Here is a 17,718-nt window from a genome sequence, read left to right as displayed (position 1 = left end):
GAATAAATTCTTATTTATTATAATGTTATATAACGTTAATATGGTTTGCTATAAGTATAAATAAAGCTGCTGTTGAGTTTTTGCGATCGGCTCGCTTGGGCGATCTGTTCGCTTGCCGATCACGTTACTCTTAGCCTGCTTAGTCAGGCGAAACTTGTCTATGTAGATATTGCTATATTATCCCTTATATTTCGCAATTATCGATAGATAGGAAGCCAGTAGCAAAATAGAATGGATTTTTCTGCATTCTCCACGCCATCACCATCGTCAACGCCATTTCTGCTTCCGAATGTAGGTGTGCGCTCCCTTACAGAACCAGTGAAAGAGATCCCACACAACAACTTCTGGATATTTGGCTACGGCTCACTCATCTTCAAGCCGCCACCAGATATCGAGATGTCAGTTCCGGGATACATATCTGGATACATCCGCAGGTTTTGGTAAAAGTCTCACGATCACCGCGGAACGCCGACCGCTCCTGGTCGGGTTGTGACCCTTATTGAACGCGAGTACTGGGAGACGCTGGATGATCCACATGCCAAGTTTGAACGACCAGACAGTCGCACATGGGGTGTGTGTCATCTTTTCGATAATATATCTGACGTATAACACACTAACGAAGATTTTCAATAGGCGTCGCGTATAAGATCATCCCTGAAAGGGTGCGCCATGTCTCTGCAGTATTGGATCTAAGAGAGCAAAACAGCTACACGGTTCACATTGTCCCCTTCTCTCCGTCCAAATCAGCTTCATCCCCTTTATCGACCATTTCAACGATCGTATATATCGGCACGCCAGACAACGATGCATTTGCTGGTGTCGAGGCCGATCTAGACGGTCTCGCCAAGCTCATTCTCACATCCAAAGGTCCGTCGGGCTACAACAAAGAGTATTTATATAAACTGGGCGATGCGCTCGTGGATCTGCATGGTCGCGACGGCGAAGAAGATGATTATCATGTAGTGGATCTAGTCCGGCGTGTAAAAAAGCTTGAGGCGGTCGAAGACGAGATCATAGATAATTGAATGTAATATCATACCTACTTATTCGATTTGAATATTGCAGTCGGGTTTGATTTTGGAGTCTGAGCTAAGAACAAGTCGGAGGAAGACAACGATGGAGACCACGTTGACAACTTGGTATCCCTAAGGCAGCCCAGTCATCCGTACTTGACAGATGAAAACTTGGAATTCTAATAATGATTAAAATGTGTGGCATAGTTTCTTAATTTTAAAATTTGGTTCTTTTGAGAGGCTGGACCAGCCAACTCATTACTTCACGTAAGGTTTTAAAATTTCTTAGCGCGTCAATGCTTGAGGCCGTTTTAAGTTATTCCGCAGTAAACGGACTTCGGTTCTCAAGGATACATCGAGATGGAATCTATTATACACAAAATTTCTTAAATAAAGTACGCTATATTACAAAAATTTGCACATATTCATGTGCCTGATAAAATCCTCTACTTGCAGATAATGTGTTAGATGACGTCAATGTAATTTGGAATTTTTCCACGTCTGAAACGCGGGCCTCCACCCACTGCCATTATCACCTACCACGGGCGTAGCTCCACTGGCTGAGTCTGTCCCAATATCTAAGCATCGTTCGCAAATAATCGACCAACTTCGGTCTCGAACTATGTCTTCCACACCTCTTTCGCTTGCAACCCAACTGAGTATCTCTTCCTCCTTCGTATACGTCGGTAAATCTCTTGCTTCGTAGGGATCTAGTCGCGGATCCACTTTAGGCTTCTTTGCTGCAATAGCTGAAATTTCGCTTTTCCGTTCGTATGCGACTTTGTTGCAATAGTCGAGTATTTCGTCGCGTACTTTCCAACTTTCGAACACAGAGGAATAAACAAAATCTTTACATGCTCGCCGACGAGACCCAATTTTTTCTCTTTCCGGCTTTGTCCACGAACTGCCTGAGCCCAGTATTTTGCTCTCCTTTACTGTAGGTATTGAGTTCAGATCCGCGGAAATTGTGTCATCCGTTAATGATCGCGAAAGAAAGAGGAATCGTCGTAGCGTTTCCGCCGAGTAGCAGACCTCCGGCGTCAGAGCCGGCTTCTCAACAGTCATTGTAACAATAATAACATCAAGTGTTTGATCCTCGGCCAGTATTCGACAAAATAGAGACTGATCTGGCGCCGATGATGGCCGGTCGATGTCGGGACAGGGAAGCCGGGATTGGGGTGTGAGGCGTTGTGGTCCAAAGTCCCAACTTTCTTCCGCGCGACACTTAGAACGCCTACAATAGGCAGAGCAAACAACAGAGCTATGTATTAGACCTTACAAATTGGTCGATACATGCCGAAGCCGTACGACTGACTACCGATGGCAACTTCTCGAGTCGAAGTTCATTCGAGTGCAGTCAAATCGGCACCTGACTTTGCACGCCATAGACGAAAGCCCTCACTAAATACTTTTGTTGGCCGACGAGCAACTTCTTTTTGTTTATATGAACACCACTGGCCTAATATGAAGTGGCTTGTCTAATGTCTATATACTGAGGGCATTGCAAAACCCCGCGAGTTTCATTGCTACGTAGGACATTGACATCTGGTTAAACATAATTAAATTAAGACAATCGCACTAAAACTCCGGTTCTGGACGCCACGAATATTTACAGTGTAAATAGACACAAATTATTCTCTAAATCTAAAGTTGCACCCTCGCCAGTAATCTACAAGAAAGTCGCAGTTCCCAAAACCGGTGACTCATAACCAACTCTCTCCATGCTTACATGTCGATTAACAGCTGACTTTGTCGAAGACTGGTTCTCATATGTGGACAAGTCGTCAGGTTCTTCACTAATCCTCCGCTCGTGCCTCAGTGTACTCTTTGTCGAGTACTTTAAACTCTGTGTTCGCGGAGGAAGAGGCATACTGTTCGATTTCGTAGGGAGGTTCATGTTCATCATGGTTCGTTGAACTTTTATTGGAACCGGAGACGCGGAATTTGAATTCCCCGGCTGTGATGATACAGAGGAAGCAGACGAATAATCGGACTCGAACGACAGTCGACTCGAACTAAGTCTCAATGGGAGAATTGGCTGTAAAGGTAGGTCTTTGATATCGTGCACTTCCGGTAGGCCTTCTTCGTCACTTTCGTAAATAGCAACTGCTGATGGCCGGCGGCTGTTCAGACTAAGGCGGTCCCCATTATTTAAAATTTCCGGTTGCTGCACCTTCACATCTGAGTAGATCATAGACATTGACTGTCTGTAGTATGTATCCATTATATACTCAAGAACGTCCTTGTCTTCGTCATCGTACCACGTAGACTCTGGCCGATTTGGTCGTGGAGGTGGAGCTTTCTGTGGCGACTGTCTAGATAGAAGGCGGCTATTGCTCCGTTGAGGTGGCGTGGGAGGCGATGACAGACTATTCGGGGACAGACCCTGACTACTATTCCTGCCTTGGCTATTCTTCGACACTGGAGTCGTCGGTCCAGATAATTGACCACTCGAGGGAGATTCACTCAGCCCAGAATCTCTTGATCTTCTTCTCCAAGACGCCGGAATTATCATAGAGGGTGACCGAAGAGCTGAACCTGTCGGAGACGGTGGCGCACTCGATATAGGAATACCGGCAACGGTTCGCCGGACATCAGAACTTTTCTTCCGCGACTCAGGCGTCAACGGTGGCGTCAGGGGCGTCGGCGGCAGTTTGCGCTGCTTATAACTTTTAGGGTCGACGTCTTTCTTCTTGCTAGAGACAGTCGGCACATGGCTCGACGAATTGCTGAAGAAGTCCTGAACCTCCAGATGTAGCACATGGGAGACGTTGAAAGGCCGTGATATCGATAATGCATACCGATCTTGGGATGATCTATTATCGTGTTTCGAAAATATTTTCTTAGTTGGCCACATAATAGACGATCCTGTATAGCCGTCAGTACCCCCCAATAGACATCACCTCGGTAACTTACTGATAGCCTCTCTACGCTGTTTTTTTCTCTCCTCCTTCAGCCAGACGTCCCTCATTGGAGGTCCAGGAACAACGACATCCTCCAATTTTTTCGCGATCAAATGACTTGAACTCAGGTTGTTGCCTTGAGAACGCATCGGTTCAAGATTGCTCTCCTCCACACTTTGTGTAGGCGAATTATGAAAAGCACTTAAAATAGGGCTATCACTTCGCCCTGCACTGTCACTTGAAAGGGTAGACCGCAGTGACACTGAACGGGATAATTGAGAAGATGGCCGTGAAGCCGGTACTTTCAAAGATGAATGTCTTGAAATTGATTGGAAGGAAGACCTAGCCGTAGGGGTTGTAGGAGCCGAACTTGATGCTAGAAGGAACCCTTTGGGGGGACATATGTTCAATGAATTACTGCGACGTAATGTGGATTTGCATGGCAAGGAGGGTGCAATATCAATCGTCTCGGTCTCCATTGTGGCTGAAGAGCTGCCTTCGCGAGTATGTGTGTCACCCATTGTCCGAGGGTAGAGATGGCTGGGCAAGTCGAAACAGGACTGAGAAGAGGCCGTGAAGAGGACGAGGAGGAGAGCAACACGGTGAAGGACATCAGTTAAAAAAGGCAATCCCATACAAGGTGGATTGGTCGCAAGCCGAATTTGTTAACCTCGGGCTAGTAGTACCCTTGTTCGAGGTCGGGTTGGGGTTTCGTGTTACATTGTGCGTCGATAACACATAATCCTTGTTTAGTTATCAAATTATTGCATCTGGCCGTACCTGCATAATAAATTAGAGGCATAGCGCACCTTTGGTACGGCGACTGATATTTTTGATCATTGATTTAGGTTGAGGCAGTGAAATTAATTAGAACAATATCGCAGATCACGCTAATCCTCATTTGGATATGTAATTAAAACTCCATCAAATTTGGGAGTCCGATCCTTGGCCGTACAGGGTACGAAATTTGTCACCCCATTAAATGTGGCCATCGAAAGGTACTAGTACCTGTCATTTCGGATCACATTTACACACACAAGCCAATTTGCGTTAGTTTTGACAATACACAAGATCCCTCAACACATTTTGAGGCAACACCTTGTCTGACATGAATATTGCTGAAAGCATTCTTCATCCGAGTACGTTGCCATTGTAGGTGGGCTTGTCGCGGTCCCATGAATTATTCGATGTACAGTAAAAGTTTTACTTAGAAAGGAATTCAAGTGGCGACGGACGATATCTGCTGAGGCATCCGAGACGGAGAGAGAAGGCAATCCCCGATTTGCGTTACGAACTTTGGACCGGCTAGGAGCACAGGAAATAAGGGCCAACTAACTTATTACTTTGTGTAGATAGATAGATAGATAGATAGATAGATAGATAGATAGATAGAGATATCAATCGACTGAATTAAAAAGGAAAGAATATAACAGATTTCCTACCAACTAATGTCAACTGCAATTCGTTGGAATCCAGCACCGCTCATTCAATCACTAACAGGACGAATCCTGCCGGTCTCAACCTCATAGATCCAACCACTAATACGAATCTTCGGGCTTACAACCTTACTCGCGCGAAGGAATTCGATGTCATCGCGAACGCTTTGCTCCAAGCTGGAACAAGATCTATCAGTATAATATCTTTATTACATCCATCCAAGGTGCGCCCCCTACGAATGAACTTACTCTGAGAACGGAAGGAAACCGATATCCTTGACGTCATTGCCATTAAATCTTTCCTGCAAGATTTGATGTAGCTGAGAATCGGAGAAGGTCAGCATGCCGCAGTCTGTGTGATGGATAATCAACACTTCTTCAGTGCCAAGTAGCTGTTGAGAAATAATAATCGATCTCAAGGCGTCCTTAGAACGACCACCTGAAATGCACACATATTAGAGGATAGCTGTAATCGTGCTCAACTCAAACTCAACATGCCTGCATTGCGAATGACATGAGCATCGCCATTCTGCAGCCCTAGTACTCTTGCTGGATCGAGTCTGGCATCCATACAGGCAACTAATAAAATATACCATTTAGTAACAAATCATGTATGCTGCGAAATGGAAGAGTTCGAGATCATACCAATAGCGAGCTTTCGTGCCGGAGGCAACGGGAGACTGCCATTCGCGAACGAGGCACGGTAATGGTCATTGGCCGCTGTAATTTCCTTGATAACCTGGCTTGACATCTGTCGGTATTTTGAAGAGCAGATTCGAAAGGTCAGATACAATGTTGGAATCAGATGTTATTCAGACACCGCAGAGCAACAGTGATGCAACAAAATCGCAGAGTAAAACAGTTCATCGTCCAGAGACTTATAACGGCACAGCATCCAATTTATTGTTGAATGGTGTCATCAGCGAGTCAAATGTTGCAATTGCGCGACTGCCACGTTAATGGTCATGCAAGTAAAAAGGATGCGCATTCTTTGTGCGGCGCAAAATACTGATCATATATTATCATGGGGAGCAAACCGACCATTCCTCTTTGGGACTAGTACCAATCAAACTCTTGACAGGGGCCTCTTTTGTGGGCAAATGTCTTTCCCACACAATATAGCACAGTTGCACTCAATAAGTTGCTGCGAAGCCAAGATGTAAGCATCTGGTTGCTAATTGGTTATAAAGTATAAAAGCATTGACACCTTCAAGCTGCACTGCAAAACCCTGAACTGCGAAACTATGGTATATTCGCAAATACGCGTCCACATACGCTCTTGTTGTGGATTCCGACCCAAAAAGCATTCCCATATATATCATATAAGTGGCGTTGGGCTCTGCGCTGGCAACGGAATATGGTTCAGAATTCTTGATTCATGATAGTTGCCCGTCGATGAGAATAATTTAGATGATAATAGAAAATGGCAAGCCCAAAGGAGATATTCGTGATTAGTGGACTTTATACTAGTCCGAAAGAGGAATGGTTGGTTTACCCCCTGAATCTCCTATATTCCTTCGTTTTACAGTTGGCGAGAACCAAGCCAGTTAGTTGGTCCTTTACCGGTCCCAGCGACGCTTTGTCGACAAGGCGACAAGAGGGGAGCGAGTGCAGGCTCATAAGGAACAGTGTTAGGTTTTACCTCCGGGATTCTTTGTTTTCCCACTGGGTTTTTGTTTGTTCCCGGAGGATTTCCCTACGCTTTTGTCCAAATGGATGTTCCTTTCTTTCGATTCTTGTATAGATTCTCATTAGGAGATGAGCACAGCTATTCGCCTTTCGGGGTGAGGGTAGCTGTGCGCTGAGGCTTGTCTCCTTGCCATCTGGTCTTGCCAGGTGGTGGCATGCAGGGCGGGACCACCAAATCTCGACATTTTGTTCGTAATGTTCAAAATAAGTGGTTTGGTGGCCGTCTAAGAAAAGAATATGCGTGACATTTTGTTATTACTGAAAAACTAAAAACCTGTCCGAGACTCCGACTCAATCTTTGAACGACACCAACAGCACAATACTTCGACTAGACGACTACCTCTACACTTCAAGTGTGCCCAAGTACGGCTTAACTTCCGCTTCCAGCATCTCCCATAGACGAGCACCAGTTCCTCTTATAGTATATCCTTCTTTAATATCATTCCGTGGCGTGCCAAATCTTCCCCACGGCACAATGTAAGACCCATTCTGAGTCTCGACATTGAGCGGCGTAAAACCTGCGAAGATTTCGGTGTATGCACCGTATTTCGCGTCATATGAGAATAAATTCTATTCTCGGTCGTTAGAAAATTTCGATATCATAAATTGAGACCGGATGATACAGACCCCTAGTTGTTGCAGCCATTTTGGCCGATTCTCTTGCATGCCAGTGATCAAATGCCCTGGATTCAGCGACTATACAGTCAAATTAGCTAGTTGATCGCATGGTTATTCACATCAGGTAATAAATTCATACCAGGCTGACTATTTCATTCTCACTCATTCTCTTCGCAAACTCGTGGCCCAGAATAATAGCGGCAGCCTTACTCTGACCATATTTCGTCAATTGAACCGCACCTTTCTTTGTAAAATTGACGTCATCCCAGTTTATTCCATCCGCAGGTGAAAAGAGATTAGCATCCGAAGCGACCCAAATTGCACGCACAGAAGCCTTTTCTTTCGCTGTTACCGCACTGGAGATCAACAAAGCCGTCAACAGCTCATTTAGCAAGAAATGCCCGACCACGTTGGTTCCCCAATGTACTTCGTATCCCTGGACTGTAGTGTCGAGAGTTGGATGTCCCATAATTCCAGCATTATACCATACGCTATCTAACCGTGGAACCTCTGCAATCAATTTCTCGGCCGCCGCTTTGACGGTTCGTAGATCCATAAGATCCATTTTCAATAGCCGAAGTTCGCCTTTGCTCGGCCCCGCAGAGTGTGTGGTAATACAATTAACAGCCTTCTCGAAATTTGCTTCCGATCGAGTGCCAATGTATACAGTCGCATTCTTCAAGTACAATATCTTTGCTAATTCAATCCCCACACCTGAAGTTGCTCCTGTGACCAAATAGATCTACTATCATTAACTTAGGCGTTATATAAAGCTGAATGTACTTGGATATACTTTTCCTGATAAATCGGGTAGGTCTTTCTCCGTAAGCTTCGGCCTGGGAGGAGCAATTTCAGTAACACTCTGCCACAGAACATTCATGATCGCAGTTCCCTAAGCAAACGCTAGCACTGGTCACTAGCTTGTGTTGGTAGATATATAACAAATATTAACTGATAAGACTTGAAGTGCCTAATCTCACCTGCACTCCCTAATCCTTATGGCGACCCCTGAACTCTGAATTGAATGCCTTAATTGCAAAGCATACCAATATCTACAAGGGCTTCTCTCTTCTGGGGTCAGTAGCCAAGTGATGAAATTATTAACCGATCTTAGAACCTGACATAAACTGGTTTAAGGCCACTTGCTTCATTTTGGTCCTATGAAAGTCTACATGCTGCGGTGCTGCTGACTAAATCTCGACATTTTGTTCGTAATGTTCAAAATAAGGGGTTTGGTGGCCGTCTAATACAAGTGCTGACTAGAGCCAATAAAGGAACGCGTGGATTACGCGCCTTGACCAAACTGTTCCACAGCGGCACAAACGCGCGAGTCAGTAACACTTATCTTTATGCTGCGACTTTCCACGACGCGTTTCACAAGTGCGCACATCTGTTCCAGACTGTCTGTTCCATCACACACTAATATACAACGCGTATCACGTCGTTCCTTCACTTACAATAGAGTAGCAATGTCGCCCACAACAATTTCCTCCGCACAGGTCACCGAATCAGCGGCAAAAAAAAGAAAGCTCGTCGATTCTGAAGATGTCACCGAAATTCCGTCCGGATCAGCTATTCCCGCAGCTCCTAAATTGCAAGTCAAGCTCTTGTCGGACAAAGCCAAAGTTCCCACGCGCGGGTCTGCGCTGGCGGCGGGATACGACATTTATGGTGTTGAGGACTTTTTGATTAAGGCTCAGGACCGGGGCATAATTGCGACTGACCTCGCGGTCGCGATCCCGGCTGGATATTATGGGCGCATTGCTCCGCGAAGCGGACTCGGTATGTATTTTATAGATGGTTATTACCGATGTCCGCTCAACTTTATGCGTGTGGCAAAACGGATGAGTATGACTTACTAACGCGTCTGAAAGCGACCAAGCACGGCCTTCAGACTGGTGCAGGAGTCGTTGACGCCGATTACCGTGGGCCCTTGAAAATCTTGCTCTTTAACCAATCGAACGAAGATTTCCAGGGTAAGTTCACTCTTGTTTGTTACCCCAATCAACTCACGCAGTCTAACGATATGAAATAGTCCATGCCGGAGACCGCATCGCGCAGATGGTCATCGAGAAGATCATCACGCCTGAAGTCGTCGCTGTCGCCGAACTTGACGAGACTGAACGTGGTGAGAACGGATTTGGAAGCACAGGTGGCTTTGGGGCCAAGCCAACGAATGTCGTGGAGGACGTTGCTATGCAAGAAACCGAGGAGAAGATAGTGTTTGTCGAACAGGCCACCGAGCCAGTTGCTACTTCACCTGCGTCCGAGAATGAACCTGAGGAGACTAAAGCTCCCGCTGTGGAGGCTGCGCCTGAGAAGCCAGAACCGTAAATATAGTGGTACGATTGGGAATTGCGGTTTTTTTTAGTCTTGCTACTTGCTTATTCGGCGGTATATGGCTAATAAGGCAGGAATATGGAGCCACAGTGCCAGCGTTAGGTGTATTCATGGATTTAGATCTTTATGGGCTATTTATAAATTGTGTACTCTTTGCATTGTTGTAGCTTTGTAAATATTAGCATTGTCATGAATTTAGGCGATAATTGATATTTTAACCGGCGGAAATCTAATGAATTGCCATCAGGATGCTACAATATGACCGTTAATTAAACTATGGATACTCCTACACAATGCCTATCAGCCTACGACGCTGGAAATCCATGAGACAACGTGACAAGCAAATACTCGACTGGAAACACCGGATTCGCACTTTCTTGCACGGCAGCATTATACTCATTCACTCGTCGATAGAACACGTCCGGCACGTATCGCTTGTCCGTCGCTTCCTTCACTAACATCAACTCCGGCGACACCGACGGCTCAATAATGTCGGCCTGCACCATGGCCTCAGCCGTGTTCGACACTTGATAGGCGGAAATTTCGATTTGTCCATCCACATTCCCCGAAATTACACACGTCACAAATTTCGAAGAAAACTTTCCCGTATCGCTCCACCGCGTCGAGGACGGGTACCTTTGCTGCAATGTGGCGGCGAACACGACCTCCAGCGACGAAAGGAAATACGAGTCCGCATGGCGCTTGCACACAACCGTGCCATCGCCTTTACCCGCGTCCACTAGATCCGTGAAAATCACGCCGACCTTCTTTAAGCCTCCCGCTTTGGCAGAGGCAGCTGCGGCGTCGACCTCAGCTTCGCTTTCCCATGGCAACGTCAGCGTCACACCGTCAATAGCGGTTACTTGTGGTGGCTCATATATAGCCTCCACAACGGCCTTCGTACCCAGTGGGACTTTGGAATATAGTTCATGCCGTCCGTATAAATACCCAATCGCTTGATTTCCCGTCCGGCGCCAATTATCAATAAAGTTGTTCACGATTCCCGAATTCGCAAACTCGACGTGGTCAACCATTCTGAATGGCTGTTGTTGCAAAGTAATCGCAGATGGTTGGCATTTTGAGCAAATACCCGCTGGCCATGGCGCGTGTCCCGATGGACACGTTTTCTTGATTCTGAAGTCCGCCTCGGTGAGCGGCGGCACAAAGGACGAAGCGGCCGCAGTTCCCGCGTTCGCATTTGAAGATGAGGAATTCAGTTTGCGGATATATGAATGGAAGGACATAAATTTTATCCCATGATCCTTCAAATACCCAGCGTCAAAAGGCTCTAACGGCATGCAATAGTCGCACATGCCTTTTTCAGAATGCTTGCACATTTTGGAATCTCGTTTTCGAATAACCTTGCCGTCTTGTGAGTCTAGGAATGTATCGACTGACTCTTGCACGACGTGTTCCCATGGGCTGTTGGCGGTGCCTGTGTGACCGGCAAATGGCACCGGAACGGTGATGTGTGCTTCAGCCTCCGAAACCGGACGGCCATTCAAGCGGACCGCGGTAGGCAATTGCGATGCAACTGCAGTTTTGGAGATTTCTGGGGCGCTTTCTGAGTACGATACAAATAAAAGATCCCCATGTCTGCAATCTATTAGCAACGCTTTTTTCAGAGGCAACGACAACACAGATATTTACTTTAGCTTCAGATCAGAGATCGATTGTCCGAATAACTCAGTCAACTGTTTTCCCTGGCCAACAGGCTGATCGGACACCGACACAGATCCCGGGTCGACCGTGCTTGGAAGCTGTGACAAGAGCCGTTCGCTTAACACCCTGAAATCATCTCGTGATTCAACCTGGACGCGGTAGCTACCGTCCTTACCTCTGAATCGAACGATCTGCATAGAGTATTTGATTAGCTACGTACATAAAGGAGATCGCGACCGTGCGTGAAATATACCATTGTGATTTAATTGGGATTGCGAAGATTAGGACAGAGAGATCTAACAAGCAAGGCTTAGTTGCCACGGCTAGAACGTTCCAACCAAAGCAACCGATAGACAATCAAGTTCGCAATATCCACCTAAGTATCTATCTAACGGCCGTATCGGTGGTGGATGACTTTCAGGTGCTCTATGGTGCTAGTGACGTAGATGAGCCCATCGACGCTGTCGGTAATAGTTAACTGCAGTCAGGCAGTAGGCGTACTTTCGGGCATCTGAATACAGTACAATATTTTGTTCTTCCCCATTCCGGTGCTTGGCGCATAACATGCGTTATGGATACAGCATAAAAATACAGAAATAAGTGCACAGCGGCTCGAGGATGCGTTGACATAGCCCTTCAAGCTTGATGGATCAATCTCAGCCATCCAAAATCTTTGAACGCGATCGCGACCAGGGCATTGTAAAATGGGCAAAATCTCCTTGTATGCACCGATCGCGTACTTAGTTCTTCTCCTCTCGTCGCTTGCTCTTTTTTCCACAATTTATCGGCGTCGGAAAGTCCGCCGTCTGGTAGGTCTCAAACCATGGTTCGACGAACATGATTCAAGGGACATTTATCTTTCACTAAAAGCACAAACATCTCCCAAAGTCCCGGAGAAAATGCTCAAAGCGGCACTACTGCGTCGCGCCACGGAGAACGTGCGGAGGATCATGTCGCTGCAGGAGAGTAAACTTGCGTTGGCAGAGTTGCATCAGCGTGGAGCCGTCGGGGACGAGATATGGACGAGATTCCTGGCTGCAGAGAAAGTAATGGATGCGGAGATAATGGAGTGCGCAGGCGAGGCGAATTTTATTAAGCCTGGATGGGCGCAGACACTGTTTCCTAGCGCGGCCGAGATTGTTCAGAACTCGCGCATAAGGGATCGCCTCGCACAGGTCCCTGAATTGCAGAAAAAAGAGAGAGAGAAGTGGGAAAGGGTGAGGGAGACGGTTTTGTCGGAGCTTGAGAATGAAATTGAAAATGACACTGCAGCTACGGAGACAGAGGCGAAGAAGGCAAATAAAAAAAAAATTAAGAATTGAATGGATTCGGCAATGGATAAGATTATGACTTTACGATGCAGCAGGATAGTGCAAAAGTCTGATAGATATTATTAGCAATGTGATATGTACAACGACTCAATATATTGAAAAGGGAAGGTCACTGGCATTTGTATATTATTTGTACCGAACTGAAGAGGACGATGCACAGGAATATAATTCGGTAAAGTACTGGATCATCATATGTACTTTTGTTACCATCCCCATGATACATAGATCGTAGCAGCTCCGCAGGCTGTAGAAGCAGGTCACTCTTCGAACAATAAATTATTGACAATCGGCTGACAATACAGAATACAATGAGCTTGTAAGGGGAAATCTAGGTCTAACTTCTTGACATATGGGAATATGGAGCTGGCACGATTGCTTGCGATTACCTGGAACAGAACGGAATGTTGCGAGTCAAACCCACTGCATTAAGTCGTTCTAAGTACTCTTTTCCGGATTTTGTGCTGCTAACCTAAATGCCGAGCATTTTTCCACTGCTTGCGACTCGGAACGCAATTACACCGGAAATGACGGCGCTTGCCGACACAGACACTGCATTCCGTGAAGCTGCTACGATAGGTTTCCGGTTTATGGTATATTAGACCGGGAATAATCAAGTCGATCTATAGGCGTTGGATGGGGAGCTGCGGCATCCGAGCCAAGTTCAGCAGAATTGGAGATTGGGTTAAATCTGGCGACAACGCTGGTCTAGATTTGGCACTTTACGATATTCGCTGGGTATGTAAATAGTCAAGGGGAGATCGAAGTCGGGTCGCGATTTGAATTAATCGGAAGCTGTTTGCGAGTCGCCAGTGTAGAGCCGACGGTCTTTGATAGTAAGGACGCATACCATGGGGACTTGAGAATAATACTTGTATGCCGAGATATTTTGGCCTAACGAGATTAACACCGACTTCTCGCGGGTCTACCGACAGAATGCTAAAGATATGATTATTATGGCACTAGCAGTCAAATGCTGCCAGTGACAATCATAGCAATTTGGTATTGGTAAATAGGTCGTTTTGTGAGTGACGGAGAGGCTGACCTGGGAGGCCTGGGGTAGCGAGTGACCAAGTTTCACTTTAGTCCGGGGGGTGCAATTGACTTTATAGTATTAAATGATTGAGGGCCCGAGAAGATAGGCGGAAATAGCCACTTATGTCGTCGAGCAGTTGTGCATAAGGCAAATATTACTTGCTCAGCCTCCCCCCTCCCCCCTTGAGGGCGAACGACACCACCACGATCCTGTTGTGAAAAGCCTATGCTCGCCATATTACCATGCCATATCGTACTAATGGCAAAGAAATATCTGCCAATAGAGAACAGCTGTCAAATATTTTATATGTATTTATATGGAAGCGAAGACGGACGGCCGGGTCAGCGACTCTATGTCGTGTCGCGGTCAATGTCGAGCATTCCTGTGTCGACCGCTCCCGTCCAAAAATAGGTCTAGCGCCTTGTTTTTCCGCGCAAAACCTAAACAACTGGCGAGCCAAAGTTTCGAGCTACGGCGGGCTTTATTTACCTACTGCTCGTTGCTGGCAACGTCGCCGCCGCTGGCCGCCGCTCGTTGTCGCACTATTGTCGCATGCAGTCCTGGCCAAGTCCCCATCGTTGTCCCCCTTTTCCTCACTGCCTGTAGAGCTAACAGTTCTCTCCAATGGCTCGTCTACGTGCTCGCTCGACCTCGCTCTTCTCACACGGTTCTCCCCTGACATCACCGGTAGCTAACACACCTGCGTTTCCTGCATCGTCATCCGACCTTCCCAACGGCATCGACCGTCATGTGCGTGCAATGGCATTGCAATCTTATATCCACAAATCTTCCTCAACTCTATCAACGTCAGACTCTAGCACAGACAGAGACACATCTTCTCCTGCCCCTTCTGCTGATCGATCCGATAATTCCCTCCAGAAACTCGATCACGACCCGATCGATCCTAAGGAGATACCTCCGGAACTCGAGTCGATTATCAATGTCATCAACGCTCAACAGTCACGATGCTACTACGAGGGCCGTTTTGTGTTTCTCAAAGACCTCGATGCCGACGGCAAGCCTCCTGCTGACAGAGAGTGGCGTGATGTATATGGCCAGCTTGTTGGAACAGTTTTTTCTATCTGGGAATCGAGCGAACTGGAGCGAGCTGCCGCCGCAGCTGGTACTTCGTCGTCGTCTGCTAGCGCTAGCAACAGTCCTGTCAAGCCGACGTATATCAACATCGCGGACGCGTCACTCCGGTTAATCGAGAGTCTGCCGGCATCTAACGGTGCACCGCCAATCACCAACGTCATTGCGCTCTCGACGACGTTTAAAAACCGATTCTTACTGCAATTCGGATCTCGGTCGACGATGCTCTTGTGGTCGTCTGCATTAAGACTGGCCTTGTTTGAGTCCGTATCACTACAGGAGGCCTACACTGGGGCGCTTTTAGCTGGCAAGGGTACAAAGCTTAACGGTATTCGGTTGCTCTTACAAGAGACAAAGTTCAAGCATCAAGACTGGGTTGTCGTGCGCTTTGGAGCTGGAATGCCATGGACGCGATGCTGGGCCGTCATCACACCAGCTGGCTACAAGAAGAAGAAGCAAAATAAGACCGGTCGGATAGACTTCTTCGAGACAAAGAAGGCTAAACAACGCAAGCAGCAGCCTTTGGCGACAATTTCGGCGGCCAAGGCAGTGTATGCGGTTTACCCCGAATCGAGTCTGCTGATCAACAATTCCACGTTGCTTAAGATTGCTGGAACGATTGCAGTACAAGACGACGCTGGGAAAGGTGCGCCGCATGATGGCTTCATTTTCGTCATGCCAGAGATTCACCCTGGCGTGTATGGATTTGAGACACTGATCCGGTTCCTAATCCCAACGCTTGACTCCTTTTCGCTGTACGGCCGACCGCAGCGGTTCAATGCGGACAAGTTCGACATGCGGAGTATCATGTTTGGGCTCCCTGATCCGCCTAGCACGCGGTACTTAGATCTTGCAGATGTATACGATATCTCCATTGATCACCCATTCGATGACTGGAAGGAAGATACTTGGCGTTCGGCGTTGAAGCAAGCCATTGTGCAGAAGGTTGCAACTGGTACTCGTCATGTCCTCCGTACGCTGCCATCTGAGCCGGAGCATAGCACGCCGCCACTTCCACAGGGTGAAATCAATGGTCTCGGAAACAAACTGCACACAATCAATCTGTCGATCCGGCGCGCAGCACCTTCTGCGCCGCGATCGGTACAGCAATCTGGCAAGCCGACGTTCGAGGACACAACGGCTCCGACGCTTCCCGCTATTCCAGTTGAGTACGTCGATCCGAATCAGGGCAGACTGGGCGACGATATCCGGGAGGGTGCCATTGATACCTTCGCCAGCGACATTGTAGATAGTTACGGATATGCGTCGACAGATGGAAGTTCAAGTGACGAGGAAGAATTTCCTCCTCGACGTACTACACCAAATGCGCCGCATCTTCACCAAGAACGCTTGCAACCGGCGCCGGATTTCCAACAGCTGTATGAGGAGTATCGCGAAGATATTCCGCGCAGTCCCTCCAGTAAACAGCTGAATCCGCATGTACAGCAGCTGCGGCGCCCTGTTCACTCACCGGCGGTTCATTTCCGAGATACGTTTCCACAGCCGGAGTCTCAGCCCGTGCAACAGCAGCAGCAGTCCCCGGAGTCGCCACGCCGGGTCGCACGGAAGCCGTTGCCTGGCAGCCGACTGTTTCCAAGTGCTTTTGTTCCCCCAAGCAGTTCCAGACCACAGCAGCCTTGATTGGCTATTCACGCGATGTCCCTGGGACCAAATTGGTTATGGGTTTTTGACATTGGCTTATATATTATCGGAGTTTTACTTTTAGTTGTACATTTATCTGCTCCTATCTTTTGCATTCTTTATTTTTTTCCATAGAGTGTTTTTGTTCATTGAGCAAGAGTCTACAAAAAAAAGGAGTCGGGTTTTGTATCTTCGGGTTTGGAAATTCGTTGCGACTAATTGTGTTGGGTCTATCGGGTTTACGTTTGCTTTTATGGGTCAAAATTGCATTGATTATTTGTTCTATATCATATCTTCTTTGTATTCAAGTTTTGCGTCAGTGCATTTATGTTAATTACTGCATGAATAGTTGTCGACAATATTGGTCTTCTAGTGCTCTGCGCGTAATGGCACGTGATTCTGAAGTAACAGTAACTGCGAGCGTAAACGTTGAGAGCGCACGCTTAGTTTTTGACAATTAAAGCTTGAATCCATTAATAATATGTCAGGCCGCTGCTGCAGAAAGTGAAAAGTGCGACCATATCAATAATAATGAAATGAAATCATACTTGGGGGAAGCTCAATCACCACAGCTTACCCGGCTTTTGGAGGCGCTGCGATTGACCGCTGAGAAGGACGACAATGATGTCAATGACAAGATTGCAACATCATCACTTGTATTAGACGGCCACCAAACCCCATCATCAGTAACAAATATGTTGCAATTCTTCACGTTCGTTGAATGCGAATGACTGCTTCCTTGACGTGTTGATTTCGGTCGGATATGTCTTATGTCGAAAATGACAGCGGGCCACAATAGTAAAAAGAACCGTGCGGCGACGCTGTCCTTTTTTAGCACTCTGGCTAATTAATTATAAAAAGGCCGAGGATAAAGCTACACCCCCGGTTACTAAAGCTACACCCCCTTGAATTACTAAAGCTACACCCCTTCCTCTTTAGGCAAAGTTTAATTCCTCTTTA

The 17,718-nt window shown here is 46.9% G+C and overlaps 9 protein-coding genes across 9 annotated transcripts; 4 read left to right on the top strand and 5 right to left on the bottom strand.

The window, feature by feature from the left end:
• Positions 1–231: 231 nt before the first annotated feature.
• Positions 232–1,025, top strand: V1513DRAFT_467443 (ChaC-like protein-domain-containing protein; the record flags this gene model as incomplete). The annotated part of the gene is made up of 3 exons (XM_066900111.1): positions 232–402; positions 448–571; positions 634–1,025. 3 exons carry the CDS (start codon positions 232–234, stop codon positions 1,023–1,025), a joined length of 687 nt encoding a protein of 228 aa, XP_066750376.1.
• A 340-nt stretch (positions 1,026–1,365) lies between these two features.
• V1513DRAFT_455181 (caffeine-induced death protein 2-domain-containing protein) lies at positions 1,366–2,481 on the bottom strand. The gene has a single exon (XM_066899470.1). The coding sequence runs from the start codon at positions 2,076–2,078 to the stop codon at positions 1,488–1,490; it is 591 nt and encodes a 196-aa protein (XP_066750375.1). The 5' UTR covers positions 2,079–2,481; the 3' UTR covers positions 1,366–1,487.
• A 70-nt stretch (positions 2,482–2,551) lies between these two features.
• On the bottom strand, positions 2,552–4,719 carry V1513DRAFT_333489 (uncharacterized protein). Its single transcript, XM_066894716.1, has 2 exons — positions 3,930–4,719; positions 2,552–3,881 (listed from the first exon to the last, which is right to left on the bottom strand). The coding sequence occupies exons 1-2, from the start codon at positions 4,549–4,551 to the stop codon at positions 2,683–2,685; spliced, it is 1,821 nt and encodes a 606-aa protein (XP_066750374.1). The 5' UTR covers positions 4,552–4,719; the 3' UTR covers positions 2,552–2,682.
• A 517-nt stretch (positions 4,720–5,236) lies between these two features.
• On the bottom strand, positions 5,237–6,348 carry V1513DRAFT_455178 (carbonic anhydrase). Its single transcript, XM_066899469.1, has 4 exons — positions 5,998–6,348; positions 5,851–5,931; positions 5,602–5,791; positions 5,237–5,529 (listed from the first exon to the last, which is right to left on the bottom strand). Exons 1-4 carry the CDS (start codon positions 6,101–6,103, stop codon positions 5,403–5,405), a joined length of 504 nt encoding a protein of 167 aa, XP_066750373.1. The 5' UTR covers positions 6,104–6,348; the 3' UTR covers positions 5,237–5,402.
• Positions 6,349–7,277: 929 nt separating this feature from the next.
• Positions 7,278–8,866, bottom strand: V1513DRAFT_455173 (uncharacterized protein). Its single transcript, XM_066899468.1, has 4 exons — positions 8,453–8,866; positions 7,799–8,401; positions 7,669–7,737; positions 7,278–7,611 (listed from the first exon to the last, which is right to left on the bottom strand). The coding sequence occupies exons 1-4, from the start codon at positions 8,537–8,539 to the stop codon at positions 7,384–7,386; spliced, it is 987 nt and encodes a 328-aa protein (XP_066750372.1). The 5' UTR covers positions 8,540–8,866; the 3' UTR covers positions 7,278–7,383.
• V1513DRAFT_455170 (dUTPase-like protein) lies at positions 8,821–10,224 on the top strand. The gene is made up of 3 exons (XM_066899467.1): positions 8,821–9,441; positions 9,534–9,635; positions 9,695–10,224. Exons 1-3 carry the CDS (start codon positions 9,009–9,011, stop codon positions 9,991–9,993), a joined length of 834 nt encoding a protein of 277 aa, XP_066750371.1. The 5' UTR covers positions 8,821–9,008; the 3' UTR covers positions 9,994–10,224.
• V1513DRAFT_406999 (NPL4 family-domain-containing protein) lies at positions 10,146–12,260 on the bottom strand. Its single transcript, XM_066895644.1, has 3 exons — positions 11,915–12,260; positions 11,650–11,852; positions 10,146–11,595 (listed from the first exon to the last, which is right to left on the bottom strand). The coding sequence occupies exons 1-3, from the start codon at positions 11,915–11,917 to the stop codon at positions 10,305–10,307; spliced, it is 1,497 nt and encodes a 498-aa protein (XP_066750370.1). The 5' UTR covers positions 11,918–12,260; the 3' UTR covers positions 10,146–10,304.
• A 49-nt stretch (positions 12,261–12,309) lies between these two features.
• V1513DRAFT_455166 (Sec62/63 complex, subunit Sec66) lies at positions 12,310–13,348 on the top strand. The gene has a single exon (XM_066899466.1). It carries the CDS (start codon positions 12,366–12,368, stop codon positions 12,981–12,983), a length of 618 nt encoding a protein of 205 aa, XP_066750369.1. The 5' UTR covers positions 12,310–12,365; the 3' UTR covers positions 12,984–13,348.
• An 870-nt stretch (positions 13,349–14,218) lies between these two features.
• Positions 14,219–17,230, top strand: V1513DRAFT_455165 (uncharacterized protein). The gene has a single exon (XM_066899465.1). The coding sequence runs from the start codon at positions 14,650–14,652 to the stop codon at positions 16,756–16,758; it is 2,109 nt and encodes a 702-aa protein (XP_066750368.1). The 5' UTR covers positions 14,219–14,649; the 3' UTR covers positions 16,759–17,230.
• Positions 17,231–17,718: the final 488 nt, after the last annotated feature.

The sequence above is a fragment of the Lipomyces chichibuensis genome (assembly GCF_038497645.1).
Source record: "Lipomyces chichibuensis strain CBS 12929 unplaced genomic scaffold V1513scaffold_94, whole genome shotgun sequence".
NCBI classification, from domain to species: Eukaryota; Fungi; Ascomycota; class Lipomycetes; order Lipomycetales; family Lipomycetaceae; genus Lipomyces; species Lipomyces chichibuensis.
This window is presented reverse-complemented; position numbering and strand designations above follow the sequence as displayed.